A 24411-nucleotide genomic window follows, 5' to 3' on the forward strand; every position below is an offset into this window, starting at 1 on the left:
GGTGAACTATTTTGTTTGTTTATAATTTATTTATACCCTGCTGTTGCTTGCAGGTATTTGAGATGGCCTCACATACAAAACAGAAATAATGGGTACAATGAAGTAAAGGTTATTGAGGAATAGGGAATTAAATCAGGTGATCTTTGAGGTCTAGTCCAGATTCGAGCTTGGCATCTCATCTCCCATAGACTGAGTCCAATCCTCTTTACTACTTCAATTCCACACACCCCAACCTGTTAGTAGACAAAGGACCACCTTTCTTCCTCTCCTCCCCACCCCCCTTGAGTTTATAACCTCCCTAAAATGCTTTTTCTCTGAGATAATTCTTGGGAATAAGTTTTCTGTTGTACTGATTACATAGAATGGAATCTGTTCTTTCATCTACACATTGATATAAAGAGTTAATTTTGTTTTTGCTTTTGTTTGGAACAAGTCAAGGCTCTTCATCTTGACTTCAATCTCTTGTCTTCCATCTCTTCTCTTGGGATTGTTACTTCAAAATGTAGAAGAGTTCCAGAAGGTTTACCCTGTGTCTAGTTCTAGTATTTTCACTTAGCCCCTTTTTTGTAAAAAAAAAAAAAATTTAGGTTCTTGTTAGTTCACTATACTTTCATGGCCATGTTCCTTTGGGAAAAGTGAATATTGATCCTTTTCTGTGGATATTGAGTATAGACATTGGGATTTGCATCAGCAAATTTAAGTCTATGGTTGAGTTGAGATTGGTACACACCTAAGCCTTCTGGCTTTGTATTCCTCCTGTAAAGGAATGTTTTTAGCTGCTGAGCATTGTGATACAGTGCTGGGCAAAGATTGAGGAATCATAAATTCTGAATGTTATTTGGGAACTGGACTTTAGCCTTGAAACATATATATATGGGTTAGTGCTAAAGTACAGTGTCAAAATACAGAATAGTTAGTACTTATTTAATCTTTGATTCTCTTTCATTTCTCAAAGACATACTCTTTTTCATGTGAATGATAATTATAAAGAGGTTAGAGAATTGGTCATAAAAGTTTTGTTAACAGCTTTTATTCCCTCATATCTTAGTAATGGTCTGTTGGTCCACAGAACAAGTAAAAGAAGACTTTTGACCTTGGCTTATTATTTTTTTAAAAGATTTTTATTTATTTATTTGAGAGAGAGAGAGCATGAGCAAGGGAGAAGCAGACTCCCCGCTGAGCAGGGAGCCCGATGTGTGGCTCCATCCAGGGACTCTGGGGTCATGACCTGACCTAAAGGCAGATGCTTAACCAGCCTAGTCACCCAGGTGCCCCTTAACCTTGGCTTTTATTTGTTTATATAGTGTGGAATGTTAAAACCCATTATAAACGTAAGAACTTTTTTCTGGTAGGAATATCACTGATCAGATTAGGATTTATGACTTTACAATTTTCTTAAAATTTTCAAAATCAAAACTCGCCTTAAAAAGCTTACTTTTAAGAATCTCCTCCCCCCCCAAACACACACAAAAATTTAGAATTAATGTAGCAGAGATGTTTTTATCAAATTGTGCAGTGAAGCATTTTACCATGTATGCAAAAATATCTTGACAAGTGTGACATACTATATCAGTGCAAGATATTGAATGAACTCTGGAAAGGGCTGCTAAAGTGCTGAATGCCTGAAAATCTGGCTCTCTTTTCCTGTTACTAATGTACCATCTGACCTCGAATAGAAGATATGACTGCCTCATATCTTGACAGCTAGAGAGCCTATTGTTGAATTTCTTCTTTGTCCAGCTTTTTTTTGGGGGGGCTTCTATTTATGGTTACAAGGTTATATATAGTTTTTTTATGATTTGGGAGAAAAAAGTCTACTTAAAGGTTGTGTTAATAACATTTGGTAACTGCTCTCTGCTGTAAAAATCTTTGGGGGAAAAAAACTGGCTTCTCTAGAGATTTTATAATTGGGTAGGTTTTACTGAATGCCAAAGAACTGAATTTTGATGTGGGTTTTGTTTTTTTGGGGGGGGTTGTGTGTGTGTGTGTGTGTGTGTGTGTGTGTGTGTTTTAAGATTTTATTCATTTATTTGAGAGAGAGCATGAACATGGGGGAGGGGCAAAGGGAGAGGGGAGAAGCAGGTTTCCCGCTGAGCAGGGAGCCTGATGTGGGCCTCCGTCCCAGGACCCTGGGATCTTGACCTGAGCTGAAGGCAGACACTTAACTGACTGAGCCACCCAGGCGCCCCGTGAATTTTTCTTTTAAGGTTTCTTTTTTTTTTTTTTTGAGATTTTGTTTATTTGAGAGAGAGAATGAGATAGAGAGAGAGCATGAGAGGGGAGATGGTCAGAGTGAGAAGCAGACTCCCCGCTGAGCAGGGAGCCCGATGCGGGACTCAATCCCGGGACTCCAGGATCATGACCTGAGCTGAAAGCAGTCGCTTAACCAACTGAGCCACCCAGGCGCCCCCGTGAATTTTGTTTTTAAGGAGGGATCTTCAAATAGGTAACTTTGAGTCCCATTCTGTTTTCTTTTCTTTTTTTTTTTTAAAGGTGTTTTTATTTTTTTTATTTTTTTAAGATTTTATTTATTTATTTGACAGAGACAGAGATAGCAAGAGTAGAAACACAAGCAGCGGGAGTGGGAGAGGGAGAGCAAGCTTCCCTCAGAGGAGGGAGCCCAATGTGGGACTCGACCCCAGGACCCTGGGATCATGACCGGAGCTGAAGGCAGACGCTTAACGACTGAGCCACCCAGGCACCCCCCATTCTATTTTCTTTTCATATATTTGACTCCCTTTTGGTCTTACACTTAATTTTGGTTCTCTTAATATCTGGTTTATGAAGCTAGAACAAGTTATTAATATTTATTAAGAATATATAGACAGTATTAATATGATCATGGTGGTGATGAATATTGCAAACCTAATGAACCAGAAGGTACTGTTGCATAAACAGTTATTTTATTTTGGTAAAACGGTAACTTTAACAAATCTATTTTTCCCCCCTAGATTTACCAACAGCATGAATCAAGAAAAGTTAGCCAAACTTCAGGCTCAGGTCCGGATAGGGGGCAAGGTGAGTGTGGCATAAGAAAAATTGAGAGGAGAATGTATTATTACCAGATAGTAGTAGTATTTTGGATTTGTGGTCATTGGAAATCTAAAATCTTTTCAATAATCAAGATCAAACCACATTTCAATTTGAAAATAACTTGTCTAGATTTAAAATAGGTAACTAGAAAACTTCTTTGTCTGGTGGTACAATGGAAATAGCCACTTTTGTTTGAATTCTCTTAACATCTGGTAGTTATGTGACATGAACAAGTTATCTGACCTTGTTAGGCTTCCATCTTCCCATCTGCAAAATAGAAATAATCCTGCATAAGATGCTTCTGAGGATTAGAGTAATACTTATAAAACATCTAACATGGTGTCTGGCACAGAGTAGATACTTAATAAATGATAGCTATTATGTTAGACTCATTTGCAGGGCATCCCAGATGTTGAGTTTACCTCATCTTGACTGGATACACCTACTTCTACAGTTAGGTTTATTAGGTTTAACTGGAAATGCTCAAGCTGATTGTACGTTTTGTTCATTGCTAGGTTTTCCTCCCAAATTCCTGCCTATTCTTCTATGTTGGTCAATATGTGCACAAACATTCTTATTGCATGTACTTTGAAGCCTAAGGAAAAGCTCATTCTGAGAATCTTTGATTCCCTGCAGCTCTAGCCCCCAGCTCAAGGAGAATACTCTGCCTTTATCTCTGCCCAGTACAATCTTTGTAAAAGGAAAGGTGAAAATGGTACTCAGCTCAGACCTGGGAAGGGAGTAGGTAGGATGCTATGTAGCAGCTCTCCTTTTCATTTACTTTGATGATAACCACAGTTCCTAGGGATGGAGATAGAAGGGGAAGGGAAGAAGTGACTCATACTTTCTCCTTCCATAGCAATACAGTTATAGGACTCTGGAGTCATATTAACACATTCATGTAACCAAAGTGGTCACATTGTAACATCAAGTATAATGTAATATACCAATGCAAAAACTAGGGATATTCAGGAACCATAGAATATACCTGGAAGAGCTTGAGTCAGCACATCACTATTATATATTTTAAACCAGGTGGTTGGCACATTCATTCATTTAACTAGTTTACTGTGCACCTACTATGTGCCAAGCACATAGTAGATAACCAAGATTTTCTTCTCTTGACACAGCTTAGCGTGGAAGAGAAACATGCTCACAATTACACTACAGAATAGTAAATGTTAAAATGAAGTACAAGGTGCTCTTGCCTAGGAGGGGCAAGGACGTCATCACTGAGCTGAGATTTGGAGAACAAACGAATTTATCAATTAGTAGAAAGGTGAGGGTAAGTGGGTAGAGTGAAAAGGGGATCGTCATTCTTACACATGCTAAGGCATGCTGTGATAGCATGGTGCTTAACAGAATGGCTTGCTTTAGTTTGGTACAGTTAGAGTTTAGACTATATAATGGATAAAGAATAGTAGGAGATGAAACAACCAGGTAATTTGGGGTTGTATATGCCATACTAAGGAGTATAGGATTTTATCCTATAGGCAAGGGGCAACAATTGAAGGATTTTAAGAACAGTCATTTTAGAAAAGTAGGTGCTGGCAACATGGAAAATGGAATGAAATGGAAGTTTGGCATAGAGGAGAACAATTGAGAGGCTGCTGCTGAAGTATATGGAACACAAATTTAGGAGTTGGAATGACATAACTCATATGAAAAGGAAAAAGAAGAGTCTAGGATGACCCCCGGATTTCTGGTTTTAAAGACTAGGTATATGGTAATACCACCAGCTATAAAACTTAGGAAATATAGGAAGAATAGTTTGATGGACTGATCAGCTTTTAGACATGTTGAATTTGAGGTACTCAGCTGAGGATCATTTCATTTGAGGCATACAGCGAGCAGTTAAGCTATCCCTGAGTCAGGAACACTTCACAGATAAATGACCATCTATGAAAGTAGTCACCCCTAATCCATCCTTCAGCAACTGGGTTTTGTCACAACCTCTGCTGCTACTCACAGAAGTCTCTTCCACTCCCACCAGCATTGCTGAGACTGAAGCCCCTACCTACTCTCTATAAAGCTGATTCCCTGAGTACTGCAGGAATTACCCAGAGATGGAAACCTCTCTTCCTTTCCTCCTGCCATGTCTCAGAAAGATTTAGCCCTCAAGACTTAGGCTTCTTTTGGTAATGTCTTATTTCTGCTTTAGGTTATATTTTTTTAATTGGCCCAGGAATTTAATCCATTATTTTAAATAGTTTTTCAGTGGAAATATATATTTAGAGTTTCAAAGTAACCATTTAGAAATGAGCTATTTCTATCTCGGTGAATAGTATAATTGTCAAACTATTTGCTCAGGCCAATATTCTAAGCATCATTCTAGATTCCTTTTTTCCTCATTTCCCACGTCCAATCCATCAGCATGTTGATTCTTCTGACAGTCTAAGCTCTCACCGTCTCCACTGCCAGAATTCTCCTTTCTCATCGACTACTGCAGTAGCTTCCTGATTGATCTCATTATCATTCATTTTCCACAGCAACGTCAGTCATCTGTAAAAATCATAAATGAGATCAAATCATTCCCATGCTTAAAACCTTTGTATTGCAGCTAGAATAAAATCCAACTCCTGCCCGTGGCATTCTAGGCTATGTGATTTGGCCCTTGCCTATCTTTCTGAATGCATTTTCCTCCTTCCCCTTTGCTCACTCTGCCAAAACCATGACTGACCTGCTTTCTCTCTGTAGAAACAGTAGGTTCACTCTTGTTTTATTCTGCTTGGATCACTCTTCCCCTAGATCTTCCTATGGGTCTCAGCTCATAATGTCACCTCTTCAGAGGGCCTTCCCTGAACATTCTAATAAAGTAGTGCTCTGCCCCCACCCAATAAATATTCTTAGTACTATGTTGGGTTTTTTTCCCTTAATACCCTTATCCCATTTGAAAGGATCTAATTTGTTTATATATTTATTGACTTTTCCATCCCACTATAATGTATGCTCCTTGAACTAAGAACTTGATTTTTTTCATTCCTAGGAATGTAGAACACTCAGTTGTAGGCATTTGATTCTTAATTATGTCAGAATCTTCAATGTTTCAGAATATCTTTAGATTTAACTTTATTGTCAGGGATTGGTAGGTACTGTAAAAAGCATTCCTTGTAATGTTTGGAAGTTGTCATAAAACACGATTGTATTGTTTTATTTTTTATTAAAAAAGTTTTGAAACAACATATTGAAATGATAAATGGATACTGGAAAAAGAACTGACTAGAACTGGCCCTCAAAAATCTGGGTTAGGCTGACAATCACAACTCTGAGCGGTCTTCTTAGTCATTACTATTAAGTCAGCGATTTCTTATGTGGTTTTTAATTAGAGTATTGTGAATAGGAAGACATGTGACTGCAGTTGCCAGATGCTAGGCATCCTAACACTTCTGTTTGGTTATTTTTCAGGGTACAGCTCGCAGAAAGAAGAAGGTGGTACATAGAACAGCTACAGCTGATGACAAAAAACTTCAGAGTTCTCTAAAAAAACTGGCTGTGAATAATATAGCTGGTATTGAAGAGGTATGATCATTTTATAAATTGTTAAATTATGTGGACAAATAGCACATTCACAAATACACTTTTCAAATGTAAAATATCAGCTTAGAAGAATCAGATATTGTCAGTCACGTGTCTTTGAAGGACTAGTTGAATTTGCTTATTGTATAAAAATGGATGATTGTAAAAAAATGATTTTAGTTGACAGATAAGGAATTCGTCATACTTTTCTGACTCAAAGTATTTGGCATATGTGACAAAATTATGGAACTGCTCTTGAATTTTCATGCAAAATAAGATTTTTTTTCTAATAATATAGAAATAAACTCCAAGATTTCTTCAAATAAGGTGGATTTTTTTTTCCCTTTCTACTCAATCTCTTTATTACCTCAGCCAAGAAGCTCTAGCAATAGCTTTACTTGGATTGGTTTTCTTATTAGACCTTTTCCAGAAATTATTGGTTAAATTTTTTAAATCATCTTACTATATTTTGGTGATACTGCTTTTCTCAAACATGAAGCCAAAAACTAGTGTTATTTCAAAAGATACTCAAGAAAAATGGTAACATCAGCTATTTATGATCTGTTACCATCTAGATTCACGTCTACCTAATAATTCCATTTCTAATAGTAACCAATGTTTAAATTTTCACTACTATAAATTAAATTGAATGTTTAAGTTAAATTGTACTTAATGATATCATTACTATGTGTGGTACCACCTCACGATTTTTAACAGATCATTAATGCATATGTGCTATAAAACAGATCAGAAATAATGTGGAGGCAAGGATCACTAATAAATAGCAGAGTACCAAAGAAAAGGCAGTGAAATGGCCACACGTTCCTTCTACTGTGCATATATGAATAAATATTAACACATCATTTAAATCTGCTTTGTACTTTCAAAATTAGTATAGTGATAAAATAGAAAATATAAGACACATGTATCTTTTCTTCCTTTTAGCTTCATGTGCCTGTGCATTCTTACTCTGATAAAGATTAGAACTTCATTTGCAAGTCTTGAAATTAAACATTTTATATGCCTTTTTTTCTTTTGAGCTATTGAAAACTTTCATGTATTTTTATTGACCTAAAATAATTCTCAGAGAGATCATTCTCTTTATCTGGGGTATATATGAGGGAAAAAAATCTAAACCTCTCTTAAAATCCAAAGCTTTGGGGTGCCTGGGTGGCTCAGATGGTTAAGTGTCTGCCTTCAGCTCAGGTCATGATCTCGGGGTCCTGGGATCAAGCCCCGCATGGGGATCCCTGCTCAGCGGGGAGCTTGCTTCTCCGACTCCCTCTCCCTCTGCCTGCCACTCCGCCTGCTTGTACTTTCTCTGTCAAATAAAAAGTAAAAAAACTGAAAAAAAAATCCAAAGCTTGGTTTAAAAAAAAAAAAGTAGCAATAATGGACAATAACTGATAATGTTAAACCTAAACAACTTATAAGTGTTCTGGCAATCTTACATCTTTGCATACATTTCTCTCTCTGACCCTGCCCCCCCTCCCCCCCGGCCCCGTGCCCTGCCATCTCAGCACTATTGACATTTTGAACCAGCTAGTTCTTTATTGTGGGAACTGCCCTGTGTATTATAGGATGTTTAAGCAGCTTCCCTGACCTCTACCCACTAGATACCAATAGCCCCACTTACCACCCCCCCCAGTTATGACAACCAAAATGTCCTCAGACTTTGTCACATGCCCCCTAGGGGACAAAGTCACCCTTGGTTGAAAAACACCCTTTTAGAGAGAGGAAAAGATTCTATTTATACCTCCTTGAAGTATAGATTTAACTATGTAATATCTCCAAGGGCATGTTTTTCTAAATGTTTTTGTTCAGATTTGGGACACTTTATGGTTCTTATAATTAATAAAACTTTTTGTGGTCAGATAGCATTAATTTTATAAATGTTTTATAATAAAATAAAGAAACAAATCAGTTAACAGTCTTTGATCTTTTCAGAATACAGCCAAACGTGTTAACAATGCAGTGCTGAGGTGAAGATATTTTTGTAGTTGAAATTGTTCTAATAAAGTAATGATAGTCAACACTTAGTGGACATCTAATATGTGCCAAGCATTTTGCCAAGGACTTGCTAGATAGTAGTTTATAAGTTATTCACAGTCTCTGTCCTTTGGAGCTTACAGTCTAGTAGGGAAACTAATTAGATAAGAGACAAATATGTATTATCCCATTTCAGATTCAACTGACTCTCTTTGAGTCAGTTGTTACTGGTTACAGAGAAGAAAACTGAGACAGAATTAGGTACCTGCCCAAGATCACTTAGCTAGTAAGTGCTGGATTCTGAGTGTTAAAACCAGAGTTCATTCTGTTCATCAATTTATCCTGCTTTTGGTCGTTTCATTTGCACTTTCTTATATCCTCTCTTGGCCTTTTCCTCTCCTCCTGCTCCCCCCTTATCCCTCAACACCCCATCAAAGAAAATATCTGCCTTATACCTTGTATTATTGAACACCTACCATGCAGAATGCATTAGTTACACTATTACATATAAAAGAAAATCCCTATAAGTATTTCCGAGGACATTGATGTTTCTCTTTTTTCAGGTCTTAATGCAGGCATTATTTCTCCCAGAAGCCTTCGTGGTAGCACACTTACACATTTGTATAAAGAAAGGTCAGATGCCTTTCCTATATGCCTTCATAATGTCCTGTATTTACTTTTATTACAGCATTTATTAAACTGTGATGTGAATTCCTTTTTGTTGCTACTACTGATGGCAGTTCTAACTTTTTGAGGAGTCGTAGCTCCAAAACGTTGCACAGAAAATTAATGGTACAGGGGCACCTGGATGGCCCAGTCGGTTAAACATCTGACTTCGGCCCCTGGATCGTGATCTCAGAGTCGTGGGATCATGCTTAGCGAGGAGTCTGCTTGCCCCTTCCCCTGCTCCTTCTGTCTCTCTCCCCCCCCAATAAATAAATCTTAAAAAAAAAAAGGAAAAATTAGTGCTACCTAATAAACACATACACGCTCTCACTGCACCCAACCCTGGTGATGTCTTCCAGCCCTCACAGACTATACAGAGAAAATGTACATAAAGATAATTAACAATGCAAGGTAACAGCTGTAAAATTTCTGAATATTTGAAGCTAAGATGGAAAGGAGTTTACTTTTTTCCTTCTTTCCCTCTTTTTAAAATTGTTTTTTTGAGAGCTCTAAGATATTTGTACTTTATGTAACACTTTGCAGATTTTGTGTAGGAATATCTAGTATACTATATATAACCTGGCTTGCCTCAAACATTATGTTTGTGTTACTAAGTTTAAAGTCGACTTTTTTTCAAAAATTTTTTAAAGAAAATGACACACACTTGGTTTAAAAACAGCTCTTTGGAAGGAGAAAAGAAACTACTGCATTAAATGTAAACATGAAAACATATGTACAGAAGTTTTCAGAAACTAAGATGTGAAAAAATATATCTTAGAATAGAAGAAACACATTAATTATAATTTTGTTATTTTTTATTTGGAATGTTTGAAACTTTTTTCAAAGTGCTAAACTCTGGGGCACCTGGCTGGCTCAGTCAGTAGAGCAGGGGACTCTTGATCTGGGGTTATGAGTTTGAGCCCCACATTGGGTATGGAGTTTACTTAAAAAGAAAAAAAGTCCTGACCTCTAAGGAATTTTTAAATCCTGTTTTTCAGGAATTTAAGAAAAGCAGATAAAAACTTTCAAAAAGAGAAGACACCATTGCCGTTGTTGTAAAACAAAAAATAATATTACAATGTTTTCCGTACTTAGACCTTCAAAACATCAAACAAGTAGAAAGTACTCAGTTTGGTGGGTGGGGAACAGGGAGATCAGTGGTGGCTTCCAAAAATTCACGGAATGTACTTCTGCCAAGAAAAGTTCTAATCTTACTTTCTAAGCTGTTGGTTTTGGCGATTTTTTTCTCCCTCCTGAAGCTTAATTTATATCCTCTTTAGAAATTTTAAAAACTGAAGGACTGTTTGGATTAAGACAAGCTTCTCTGTTCTTTTATGTATTCATTAGTTTGTTGATTTGGTGTAATAAATTAGTCATAGATTTCTTTCACATGTTACCAAAGACGGAGAAATCCAAAGCTGTCAAAAAGTAAGGGGTATGGGAGTGTCAGAGACTGTTTCATACAAAAGCCTAGGTTTTAGGAGGTCATTCCTAGGCAGATGCCAAGAGATTTATAATCCAGAACTAAGTTTCTAAAAATGTTTTATATTCTACGACATTTGAAGGTATTTGGGTGAGCTTATTTGGTAATCTAGTTGAATATAGTGACTATGCGGTCACCTGTTTTTACCTGATAACATAAATCTGTCAACAATGGGATCTGTTCCATTTCCCAGAAATGATTGATTTTATCAGATTTATTTGGTAGTAAATGTCATCAAAAATCTGAATCTCTGATCCAGATGGCCTAGTTGCTTCATAGAGTTTTATGTTCAGAGGACATCTTCTGTTGTAACTAGGATATAATTCTGCCTCTATTGAAACTTTTCCTTTATTTCCAGGCCTAATTAATTAATCAACCCTTTCTCTGTACTTCTACTGCCCTTAGCTTAAATTGCTCTGCTATAATACATTTATTAATGACAGCCTCATATTGTGGCATATAATGGTTACTTATTAACCAACTAGTCTTTTTTTCAGATTATAAGAGACTTGATAGCAGGGACCGTGTTTATTCATTTATAGTCTGTAGCATGCTGACTCCCATGATGAGTTTGTTTGGGGCCTATTAAGTTCTTAAGGGATACTGATTATTTGAGATGGAGTTGTTCTCAAGAAGTTAGTCATTGGGGTGCCTGGCTGGCTCATTCAGTGGAGCAGCAACTCTTGATGTCAGGATTGTGAGTTGGGCATAGAGATTACTTATAAAAAAAAAAATTAGCCATAGGATGCTGGAGCTCAGGAAAACACTTAGGGCTGAGAATATAAATATTGTAATTGTACACATAAATATTACTGTTTATATTTTCTTCCTCCTGGTCACACTTGTACCAGAAGGAGGACCTTGGTTGACCCTTAACCACAATTCCTTCTTCCTCCAACCAGAGCCTCAGGTGCCAATGGGTAGACAGCTCTGAGTACAGGGGAGTAAAAGGGAAACACCATGTCCCATTCACCTTATTCCATAGCAGCCTTACTTTAAGATCCCGCTTTTTGGGTTTTTGTTTTATTTTTTACTATTTTTTTTATTGTGGTAAATATATGTAACATAAAATTTGCCATTTTAACCATTTTTAAGTACAGTTCAATGGTATTATATTCACAGTGTTATGCAACCACAACCATTATCTATTTCCAAACTTTTTTTTTAATTTTTTAAGATTTTATGTATTTATTTGACAGAGCACAAGCAGGGGGACTGGCAGGCAGAGGGGGAGGGAGAAGCAGGCTCCCCACTGAACAGAGAGCCTGACGATGGGCTCGATCCCAGGACCCCGGGATCATGACCTGAGCCAAAGGCAGACGCTTAACTGAATGAGACCCCAGGCGCCCCTATTTCCAAAATTTTTCATCATCCCAAACCAAAACTCTATATCCATTAAGCAATAACTTTGCATCCCCTCTTCCCCAACCCCTGATAGCCGATAACCTACTTTTTGTATCTGTGGATTTGCCTGTTGTAGATATATCGTGTAATACAATATTTGTCCTTCTGTGTCTAGCTTACTTCACTTAGCATAATGTTTTCAAGGTTCATCCATGTTTTAGTATGTATCAGGACTTCACTCCTTTTTTTTAAATTTTTTATTTTTATGTTAATCACCATATATTACATCATTAGTTTTTGATGTAGTGTTCCATGATTCATTGTTTGAGAACTTCACTCCTTTTATGGCTGAATAATTTTCCATTGTATGGATAATACCACATTTATCCATTCATCTGTTGATGAACATTTTCTTTTTTTCTTAATTTTTTATTGTTATGTTAATCACCATACATTACATCATTAGTTCTTGCTTGATGTAGTGTTCCATGATTCATTGTTTGTGCATAACACCCAGTGCTCCACGCAGAACGTGCCCTCCTTAATACCCATCACCAGGCTAACCCATCCCCCCACCCCCCTCCCCTCTAGAACCCTCAGTTTGTTTTTCAGAGTCCATCGTCTCTCATGGTTCGTCTCCCCCTCCGACTTACTCCCCTTCATTCTCCCCTCCTGCTTTCTTCTTCTTTTTCTTTTTTCTTAACATCTATTGCATTATTTGTTTCAGAAGTACAGATCTGTGATTCAACAGTCTTGCACAATTCACAGCGCTCACCATAGCACATACCCTACCCAATGTCTATCACCCAGCCACCCCATCCCTCCCACCCCCCACGACTCAGCAACACTCAGTTTGTTTCCTGAGATTAAGAATTCTTCATATCAGTGAGATCATATGATACATGTCTTTCTCTGATTGACTTATTTCACTCAGCATAACACCCTCCAGTTCCATCCATGTTGTTGCAAATGGCAAGATCTCATTCCTTTTGATGGCTGCATAATATTCCATTGTGTATATATACCACATCTTCTTTATCCATTCATCTGTCAATGGACATCTTGGCTCTTTCCACAGTTTGGCTATTGTGGACATTGCTGCTATAAACATTGGGGTGCATGTACCCCTTCGGATCCCGACATTTGTATCTTTGTGGTAAATACCCAGTAGTGCAATTGCTGGATCGTATGGTAGCTCTATTTTCAACTGTTTGAGGAACCTCCATACTGTTTTCCAGAGTGGCTGCACCAGATTGCATTCCCACCAACAGTGTAGGAGGGTTCCCCTTTCTCCACATCCCTGCCAGCATCTGTCGTTTCCTGACTTGTTAATTTTAGCCATTCTGACTGGTGTGAGGTGGTATGTCATCGAGGTTTTGATTTGGATTTCCCTGATGCCGAGCGATGTTGAGCATTTTTCATGTGTCTGTTGGCCATTTGGATGTCTTCTTTGAAAAAATGTCGGTTCCTGTCTTCTGCCCATTTCTTGATTGGATTATTCTTTGGGTGTTGAGTTTGATAAGTTCTTTATAGATTTTGGATACTAGCCCTTTATCTGATATGTCATTTGCAAATATTTTCTCCCATTCTGTCGGTTGTCTTTTGTTTTGTGGACTGTTTCTTTTGCTGTGCAAAAGCTTTTTATCTTGATGAAATCCCAATAGTTCATTTTTGCCCTTGCTTCCCTTGCCTTTGGCAGTGTTTCTAGGAAGAAGTTGCTTTGGCTGAGGTCGAAGAGGTTGCTGCCTGTGTTCTCCTTTAGGATTTTGATGGACTCCTGTCTCACGTTTAGGTCTTTCAACCCTTTGGAGTCTATTTTTGTGTGTGGTGTAAGGAAATGGTCCAGTTTCATTCTTCTGCATGTGGCTGTCCAATTTTCCCAACACCATTTGTTGGAGAGACTGTCTTTTTTCCATTGGACATTCTTTCCTGCTTTGTCAAAGATGAGTTGACCATAGAGTTGAGGGTCCATTTCTAGGCTCTCTATTCTGTTCCATTGATCTGTGTGTCTGTTTTTGTGCCAGTATCGTACTGTCTTGATGATGACAGCTTTGTAATAGAGCTGGAAGTATGGAATTGTGATGCCGCCAGCTTTGCTTTTCTTTTTCAAGATTCCTCTGGCTATTCGGGGTCTCTTCTGGTTCCATACAAATTTTAGGATTATTTGTTCCATCTCTTTGAAAAAAGTGGATGGTATTTTGATGGGTATTGCATTGAATGTGTAGATTGCTCTAGGTAGCATTGACATCTTCACAATGTTTGTTCTTCCAATCCATGAGCATGGAATGTTTTTCCATTTCTTTGTGTCTTCAATTTCTTTCATGAGTATTTTATAGTTTTCTGAGTACAGATCCTTTGCCTCTTTGGTTAAATTTATTCCTAGGTATCTTATGGTTTGGGGTACAATTGTAAATGGGATCGACTCCTTGATTTGTCTCTCTTCTGTCTTGTTGTTGGTGTATAAGAATGCCACTGATTTCTGTGCATCGATTTTATATCCTGCTACTTGACTGAATTCCTGTATGAGTTCTAGCAGTTTTGGGGTGGAGTCTTTTGGGTTTTCCACATACACTATCATATCATCTGCAAGGAGTGAGAGTTTGACTTCCTTTTTGCCGATTTGGATGCCTTTGATTTCTTTTGGTTGTCTGATTGCTGTGGCTAAGACTTCTAATACTATGTTGAATAGCAGTGGTGATAGTGGACATCCCTGCCGCGTTCCTGACCTTAGGGGAAAAGCTCTCAGCTTTTCCCCATTGAGAATGATATTCGCTGTAGGTTTTTCATAGATGGCTTTTATGATATTGAGGTATGTACCCTCTATCCCTATACTCTGAAGAGTTTTGATCAAGAAAGGATACTGTACTTTGTCAAATGCTTTTTCTGCATCTATTGAGAGGACCGTATGATACTTGTTCTTTCTTTTGTTAATGTATTGTATCACTTTGATTGATTTGCGGATGTTGAACCAGCCTTGCAGCCCAGGGATAAATCCCACTTGGTCATGGTGAATAATCCTTTTAATGTACTGTTGGACCCTATTGGCTAGTATTTTGGTGAGAATTTTTGCATCCATGTTCATCAAGGATATTGGTCTGTAGTTCTCCTTTTTGATGGGGTCTTTGTCTGGTTTTGGGATCAAGGTAATGGTGGCCTCATAAAATGAGTTTGGAAGTTTTCCTTCCATTTCTATTTTTTGGAACAGTTTCAGGAGAATAGGTATTAATTCTTCTTTAAATGTCTGATAGAATTCCCCTGGGAAGCCGTCTGGCCCTGGGCTTTTGTTTGTTGGGAGATTTTTGAGGACTGCTTCAATTTCCTTAGTGGTTATAGGTCTGTTCAGGTTTTCTATTTCTTCCCGGTTCAATTTTGGTAGTTGATACATCTCTAGGAATGCACCCATTTCTTCCAGGTTATCTAATTTGCTGGCATAGAGTTGCTCAAAATATGTTCTTATAATTGTTTGTATTTCTTTGGTGTTGGTTGTGATCTCTCCTCTTTCATTCATGATTTTGTTGATTTGGGTCATTTCTCTTTTCTTTTTGATAAGTCTGGCCAGGGGTTTATCAATCTTGTTAATTCTTTCAAAGAACCAGCTCCTAGTTTCGTTGATCTGTTCTACTATTCTTTTGGTTTCTGTTTCATTGATTTCTGCTCTGATCTTTATGATTTCTCTTCCCCTGCTGGGTTTAGGCTTTATTTGCTGTTCTTTCTCCAGCTCCTTTAGGTGTAGGGTTAGGTTGTATATTTGAGACCTTTCTTGTTTCTTGAGAAAGGCTTGTATTACTATATACTTTCCTCTCAGGACTGCCTTTGCTGTATCCCAAAGATTTTGAACAGTTGTGTTTTCATTTTCATTGGTTTCCATGAATTTTTTAAATTCTTCTTTAATTTCCTGGTTGACCCATTCATTCCTTAGTAGGATGCTCTTTAGCCTCCATGCATTTGCGTTCTTTCCAACTTTCCTCTTGTGATTGAGTTCTAGTTTCAAAGCATTGTGGTCTGAAAATATGCAGGGAATAATCCCAATCTTTTGGTACCGGTGGAGACCTGATTTGTGACCTAGGATGTGATCTATTCTGGAGAATGTTCCCTGGGCACTAGAAAAGAATGTGTATTCCGTTGCTTTGGGATGGAATGTTCTGAATATGTCTGTGAAGTCCATTTGGTCCAGTGTGTCATTTAAAGTCTTTATTTCCTTGTTGATCTTTTGCTTAGATGATCTGTCCATTTCAGTCAGGGGGGTCTTAAAGTTCCCCACTATTATTGTATTGCTGTCAATGTGTTTCTTCGCTTTTGTTATTAATTGCCTTATATAATTGGCTGCTCCCGTGTTCGGGGCATAGATATTTACAATTGTTAGATCTTGTTGGATAGACCCTTTAAGTAGGATATAGTGTCCTTCCTCATCTCTTATTACAGTCTTCGGTTTAAAATCTAATTTGTCTGATATAAGGATTGCCACCCCAGCTTTCTTTTGGTGTCCATTAGCATGGTAAATGGTTTTCCACCCCCTCACTTTCAATCTGGGGGTGTCTTTGGGTCTAAAATGAGTCTCTTGCAGACAGCATATCGATGGGTCTTGTTTTTTAATCCAATCTGATAGCCTGTGTCTTTTGATTGGGGCATTTAGCCCATTTACATTCAGGGTAACTATTGAAAGGTATTAATTTAGTGCCATTGTATTGCCTGTAAGGTGACTGTTACTGTATATTGTCTCTGTTCCTTTCTGATCTGTGCTGCTTTTAGGCTCTCTCTTTGCTTAGAGGACCCCTTTTAATATTTCTTGGAGGGCTGGTTTCATGTTTGCAAATTCCTTTAGTTTTTGTTTGTCCTGGAAGCTTTTTATCTCTCCTTCAATTTTCAATGAGAGCCTAGCTGGATATAGTATTCTTGGCTGCATATTTTTCTCGTTTAGTGCTCTGAAGATATCATGCCTGTCCTTTCTGGCCTGCCAGGTCTCTGTGGATAGGTCTGTTGCCAATCTAATATTTCTACAATTGTAGGTTACATATCTCTTCTCCCGAGCTGCTTTCAGGATTTTCTCTTTGTCTCTGAGACTCATAAGTCTTACTATTAGATGTCGGGGTGTTGACCTATTTTTATTGATTTTGAGAGGGGTTCTCTGTGCCTCCTGGATTTGATGCCTGTTTCCTTCCTCACATTAGGGAAGTTCTCTGCTATTATTTGCTCCAATATACCTTCTGCCCCTCTCTCTCTTTCTTCTTCTTCTGGGATCCCAATTATTCTAATGTTGTTTCGTCTTATCGTATCGCTTATCTCTCGAATTCTGCCCTTGTGATCCTGTAGTTGTTTGTCTCTTTTTCTCAGCCTCTTTATTTTCCATCATTTGGTCTTCTATATCACTGATTCTCTCTTCTGCCTTATTTATCCTAGCAGTTAGTGCCCCATTTTTGATTGCACCTCATTAATAGCCTTTTTGATTTCAACTTGGTTAGATTTTAGTTCTTTTATTTCTCCAGAAAGGGTTTCTCTTTAACTTTCACGCTTTTTTCAAGCCCAGCTAGTATCTTTAAAGTCATGATTCTGAACTCTAGGTCCGACATCGTACTAATGTCCGTATTGAGTAGGTCCCTGGCTGACGCTACTATCTCTTGTTCTTTTTGCTGAGGTGATTTTTTTCGTCTTGTCATTTTGTCCAGAGGAGAATAGATGAATGAGAGAACAAAATGCTAACAGGTTAACAACGTCCCCAGCAAATATACTCTATACAAATCAGAAAAGACCCAAAACCAGGGGAAAAGAAAGGGAAAGAAAGAGAAAAGAAAGAAAGAAAAAAAAAAACAAAAAGAAAAAGATTAAAAACAAAAAAAGAACAATACAAAAAAAAAACAAATATGATCAAATATGATCAGGCTAGTGCATAGATCAGTGCCACAGACTAGATTTTGGGCGTATTTTGGTCTGTTAGAAAAAAGTGCCTCCTAAAATTTTAAAGGAAGAAAGACTTATATATGTACAAAATAAGGGTTGATACAATGAAGGGATGGAAGATGACTGTAAAGATGAAAATTATAAAAGATTTTATAAAAGGAATTGATACGATAAGTTGTTTGAAAAAAGAAGAAGATTTTAAAAAAAGGGAGAGAATGTGATCAGGCAGGAGACTAGAACAAAGCCATACACTAGTGATTTAGGGTATATTTTGATCTGTTAGAAGAAACTGTATCTCAAAATTTTAAAGAGAGAACAACTTATATATATATATATGCCAAAAATAAGGGTAACTACTATGAAGGGATAAAATGACTCTAAAAATGAAAAATAAAAAATGTTTTTTTTTAAAAAAAGGATTGATAAGATGGTTGAAAAAGGGAAAAAGAGAAATTTAAAAAAAAACAGTTAAAAAAATTAACTTTGAAAAACTAATGAATCATGGTAAAAAAAGCCATGAATTCTATGTGCAGTATTCCCCTAGCGCTGGAGTTCTCCCGTTCTCCTTGATCGGTAAATTTGGTCTTGGCTTGCTGGCTGTTCGTGCTGATCTTCTGGGGGAGGGGCCTGTTGCCGTGGTTCCCAGATGTCTTTGCCGGAGGCGGAATTGCCCCACCCTTGTCGGTCCCAGCTAAGCAAGCTGTTCGGGTTTGCTCTCAGGAGCTTTTGTTCCCTGCAAGCTTTCTGTACGGCTTTGGAGGACGACAGTGAAAATGGCGGCCTCCCAATCTCCGCCCCAGAGGAGGCAAGAACTCGGGGCTCCGCTCCTCAGTGCGACCCCAGAGAAAAGCAGCCAGTCACTCCCGTGTCCCTGGTCTCCGGCCGCACTCCGTGCTCACCTGGCCTGTGACGGATAGTTTCTATCTCTGGCACCCGACCCCGTGTGGAGTCTCCAAACCCAGCAGATCCCTGAGGTGCGCTCCCATGCCGCTCCTCCCGGGGGAGGAAGGGGAGTCTCCCTGGATCTGCCGCTTGTTGGGTCCCCGCTGGAGGAGCAGTGGCCCGACTGGGCCGCGGATCACAGTTTATGGCCACCCCAAGCTGAGAGCCCGCGCCTCGGCTCCATCTCTGCAGCCGGCTTCCCCACTCTGATACCTGGGAGCTCTGCTGCACTCCGGCACCCCCGGTCTTTCTGTGACCCCGAGGGTCCTGAGACCACACTGTCCTGCGAGGGTTCCACCTCCCGCTTAGCCACTGGAGCGACGTCCCTCCACGGAGCCGACTTCTAAAAGTTCTGATTTTGTGCTCCGCGGCTCTATCACTTGCCAGAAGCGGCCAACGGAGGCCCCCTCCCCCGCCGTCTATGCTCCCGAATATCGCCTCGGATTCACTTCTCCGCACGTCCTACCTTCCAGAAAGTGGTCGCTTTTCTGTTCAGAGAGTTGTTGCTACTCTCCTGTTCGATCTCCTGTTGAGTTCGTAGGTGTTCAGAATGGTTTGATCCCTATTCAGCTGAATTCCTGAGACCAGACGAAATCCAGGTCTCCTACTCCTCCGCCATCTTGCTCCGCCCCCCGATGAACATTTTCTGTTTGTAAAATAGTTTCCCCCCTCCAACATAAAAATATTTTGTCATTGTAGGGGCGCCTGGGTGGCTCAGTTGGTTGAGCATCTGACTCTTGGTTTCAGCTCAGGTCATGATCTCAGGGTGGTGGGATCAAAGCCCATGTTGGGCTTCATGCTCAGTGCAGAGTCTGCTTGAGATTCTTTCTTTCTCCCTTTCTCTCCCCCTCTGCTCCTTTCCCACTCGTGCACCTGCAGCCTCTCTCAAATAAATAAATAAATATCTTTAAAATATATATATATAGTTATTGTAGGAAGTTATGGGTATACAGAAGATATGAAGACAATACTAACATTTGATCATAATCCCCATTACCCAGAAATAACTACTATTAGTTTTGTATTTCTTTCCCATCTTTATATGCATGTATTTTTAACATATTTGAGATTGTAGCTAGATGCACAATTTGGAATTTCTTTTCCCCAAATAGCATTATATTATAAAAATTGTTTCATATCATTAAAAAACTTTTTTTTTTAAGATTTTATTTATTTATTTGACAGAGAGACACAGCGAGAGAAGGAACACAAGCAGGGGGAGTGGGAGAGGGAGAAGCAGGCCTCCCGCAGAGCAGGGAGCCCAACATGGGACTCGATCCCAGGACCCCAACATCACGACCCGAGCTGAAGGCAGACACCCAACCGACCGAGCCACCCAGGTGCCCTAAAAAACTCTTCTCAGAGCACCTGGGTGGTGCAGTCAGTTAAACGTCCAACTCTTGGTTTTGGCTCAGGTCATGATCAGTGTCATGAGATCAAGCCCCATGTGGGTCTCCACGCTCAGTGTAAAGTCTGTCTGGGATTCTCTGTCCCTCTCCCTCTGCCCCTCTTGCTCATGCTCTCTCGCTCTCTCTGTGTCTCTAAAATAAATCTTAAAAAAAAGAAAACCCTTCTTAATCATCAGTGTAGATGTCTACATATATTCCAATAAATGGATATACCATAATTTAACATTTCTTAATTTATAATACTGCTTTGATAATAAAAGAATCACGTTTGATTTCAATATACATAATATGTATCTTTATCTCTGACTTCCTTCAGAGAGATTCTTGGAAATACAGTTACTGGCTGAATGAGCATGAACATTTTAGAATTCTTCATCCATGTTGCCAAATTGCTTTTCAAAAAGGTTGTGCCATTTTACTATCTACAGCATAGCTGTGGAGAATCCATCTCATCAGACTCTTGCCTCCAGAGCATAAGAGAAAATGATCATAGCATTATCACAGTTCGATGACAGCTGTTAGCTTTAGCTCATATCAACAATGATAGGTTATGTTCATACTAGCCCTTAGAAATAAGCAGGTGCTAAGCTTAGAAGGACTGAATGTGAAAGATACCTAGGGAAGTATGCGCCAAGGCCATAATCTTCAAACTTTTACAGTCCCTTAGCCTCACAAAACTGAAGAAGCTTGTGTGCCTTATTCCTTTTTTATAGATTTTATTTATTTTTATTTGCTAGAGAGAGAGCGCATGCGAGAGAGAGAGAGAGAGAGAGCACAAGCAGGGGGAGCAGCAGGCAGAGGGAGAAGCGGGCTCCTTGCTGAGCAAGGAGCCCAATGCGGCACTTGAACCCAGGAACCAGGGATCATGACTGAGCCAAAGGCAGCCACTTAACTGACTGAGCCCACCCAGGCGTCCCTTGTGTGCCTTATTCTTTTTTTTTTTTAAGATTTTATTTATTTATTTGATAGAGCAAGAGAGCACAAGCAGGGGGAACAGTAGAGGGAGAGGGAGAAGCAGGCTCCCTGCCAAGCAGGGAACCCGATGCGGGGCTTGGTCCCAGAACCCTGGGATCATGACCTGAGCCGAAGGCAGACGCTTAACCATCTGAGCCACCCAGACACATCTTAAAATGTCTATTATTTCACCCCATTAAGATATAGGAGTAAGGCAATAAAAGATGAATTTCCTGATAAACATTTGAATGCCATTACAGGGGTGGCTGGCTGGCTCAGTTGGTAGAGCATGACTCTTGATCTCGGGGTTGTGAGTTCAAGCCCCACATTGGGTATGGAAATTATTTAAAAATACAGTCTTTTAAAAATAAATAGATAGGGCGCCTGGGTGGCTCAGTTGGTTAAGCGACTGCCTTCGGCTCAGGTCATGATCCTGGAGTCCCAGGATCGAGTCCCACATCGGGCTCCCTGCTCGGCGGGGAGTCTGCTTCTCCCTCTGACCCTCCCCCCTCTCATGCGCTCTCTCTCTCATTCTCTCTCTCAAATAAATAAAATCTTTAAAAATAAATAGATAAATAAATGCCACTACATGCCCGAAGGAGTAGCAGTAAAACTTGATTTTTAAGACAACTGTCAATTCTCAGATCTGCAGCCACCCTGCCTAGTGGGGACTTGGATACAAAAAAAATCACATGGATGAATTTAAACTTCCTCTCTGAACTGAGAGGGCAGTTATCAGCAAGAGCTGTAGAGTCAATGGTAATTTTGTGAGCCTCCTAGAGCCATAAAAACTTACTGCTGTGTAGGACTAAAGCAAGCATCAGATTTACCAAATAGAAGGTTCCTGTGATTAATACATGTGCCCTACTCAGAGGTCAGCGAAGGCAGCAGTTGTAAGGTTTTGATAACAGCCATAATGGGGCCACCTAGCAGTTGCCAGGAATGACTTAAAATGCCCCTGAATGCTGTAGGGTATTCCGGCTGATTCTGAAAAGTCAGAACAGTAGGAAAAGCCAAGCCTAAGATATAGCTCAGGAGGTTCTGGGCATCTTCATTAAGAGCACTACTGGAGCTATTTCTAAAACGTGAGATGACCCTTTAGTATTTGGGGAGCTAAAGTCTGACAGCATCCAAGATTTTAAAATAAATTGTATTTGAGGTGTCCATTCATTTGGCAAATTTGAGGGACTATTATGTACTGGACACTTGGGGGCGTACTATGTCTAGTAAGGCGTGGTCTCTGATCAGAAGGTGTTCACCTTCTAGTGAAGTCAAAGATTTGCAAACACAATTATACTACAAGACAATTCTATATAGTTGGAATGCCCATGAAGTGCAGAAAGTGCATAAACAATCCTAAATCTTCACAAAGAAGCATCTGATCCAAGTCTTGGATAAATGGGAATTTGCCAAGTGGAGAAGCAGAGAAAGGTTCTTCGGAACAGTGAGAACAGCATATGTAAATGTTCTAGACATGAGAGACAATATTTTTTGATAACTACAAAACATGTCAGTATTATCTGAGCAAAAAATAAGAGCAAGGGCATCTGGTGGTGTGGACTGGGGTCTAAAAAATGCTACTTCCTCCATAACTCAAGTAGCATCCTTTACCTTCAGCTACCTGTTAAAGTTGAAAAAACATTTTGATATAAAGGAGTTTGATTGGAAAAGGACCTGAGCTGGTACAGTAGCTAGTTTAATAGTCTTTGTTTCCTTGTCTGCTCCTTATTTTTATACTGTATATAGATCTACTTATATTGACCACACAGCAGTAAAATCACTAGAAAAAGTGAAGTCTCCATATGAAATGCGTACAATTTGCTTTGTGAATTTAACAAGTTCCTTATCCCTTCTTTTGGTGGGGGAAGTGTCTAACTGATCTTGCTCAGCCCAACAATTCATCCTTTGATAATCTCTAATATAGCTTGAATCTAGGAGCCTTACATAACCATGTTATTTGCTCAGTAGAGAGGAAGGAATGGTAGATAGAAATAAAATAATCTAGCCTTTAACTTCTAATACTTCATTCTCTATTCTAAAGTTAACTAAACTCTCCACCCCTATCTGGACCTTTCTATTCACAAAGCTACATCTTTTGTGCAACCCTATTTAAAACAACCATTTATAAATTTATTTCTATTTCACAGCCTGAGATGGGATTCATCCTGCTTTTCACACTAAACTCAACATATTTTAAACTACAAAGACCTTTATCAGGTTGTAAAATATGACCTAACATTTAGCCTTTGGTAAAGAAACTTAAACAGAGGAAAATTCAAGATTGGGGGGTTCTTACTTGTTTTGTATATATATTATCCATATATCTGTAGATGTATATATATCCGTATATTCTCCATTTAGCCTATGTCTTGAGATAAATAATTCTCTGGCAAGCTTTCACAGGGCCACAGAATTGAATTTTTATAGGCAAATAAACATTTTTAAGAATGGGAATGACATCATAGGAAGGAAACTAAACGGAATGTTGGGGACCCACGTTCAAGTTCTAGGTTTGCATGTAACTAACTATCTGTCCTTGGATATGTTGCTTAACCAAGAGCTCTTGTCTTTAGTATTTATTTCTCTAAAAGGGATTTGAAGTAGAAAACCTCCAAGTTCAACAAATATATGGCCTGACTTTGGGACCAATATTGATTTCAAATCTCTTGTGACTTTTAACATTTGTAAATAATAAATATCTCAAATACTAATATTTCAGACTCTCTTCATGCCTGGACATACTACAGAGATTTGGTCTTGGTTTAGAATATAGAGTCCTACCATATCTTTATTCTTTTCCCATACTCGAATTATGTGACTCTAGGATAGATACAGAACAACATTCCATTCCATATCCACTATGCCACCTCCTTCTCAAGTCATTCCTCTTCCAAATTTTCAGCCACTTTACTGTTAAACTTTTCTACCTAAGCTATAATTATCTTCAGAACTATATAATTTATCTTTTTCTAAAGTCAATATAAATTGTTTTTAACTCACAATGGTATTTGTTTAGAACAGCTGGATTGAATACTTACTGTGTATAATATGTATAATGGAACCTTAATTGCAATACTGATACAGGGAATGGTATAGAATTCAGATAGTGATTTTTGTCAGAGAAAATTTGGAAATTATTTGTAGATCTTAGTTACAATTTTCCAGGGGATTTGCCTTTAT

At 38.7% G+C, this 24411-nt stretch overlaps 1 protein-coding gene across 3 annotated transcripts in view; it reads left to right on the forward strand.

The window, feature by feature from the left end:
* The window catches only part of BTF3L4 (basic transcription factor 3 like 4), a 35013-nt gene that overhangs the window by 4952 nt on the left and 5650 nt on the right, over nucleotides 1-24411 (forward strand). For all 3 annotated transcript variants that reach the window (XM_027598544.2, XM_027598549.2, XM_027598535.2), the window contains exons 2-3: nucleotides 2952-3018; nucleotides 6439-6552. In XM_027598544.2, coding sequence (XP_027454345.1) covers nucleotides 2965-3018; nucleotides 6439-6552 — 168 coding nt within the window. In that variant the 5' untranslated portion in view covers nucleotides 2952-2964. The remainder of the gene's footprint in view (nucleotides 1-2951; nucleotides 3019-6438; nucleotides 6553-24411) is intronic.

The sequence above is a fragment of the Zalophus californianus genome, chromosome 4, assembly GCF_009762305.2.
Source record: "Zalophus californianus isolate mZalCal1 chromosome 4, mZalCal1.pri.v2, whole genome shotgun sequence".
NCBI lineage: Eukaryota > Metazoa > Chordata > Mammalia > Carnivora > Otariidae > Zalophus > Zalophus californianus.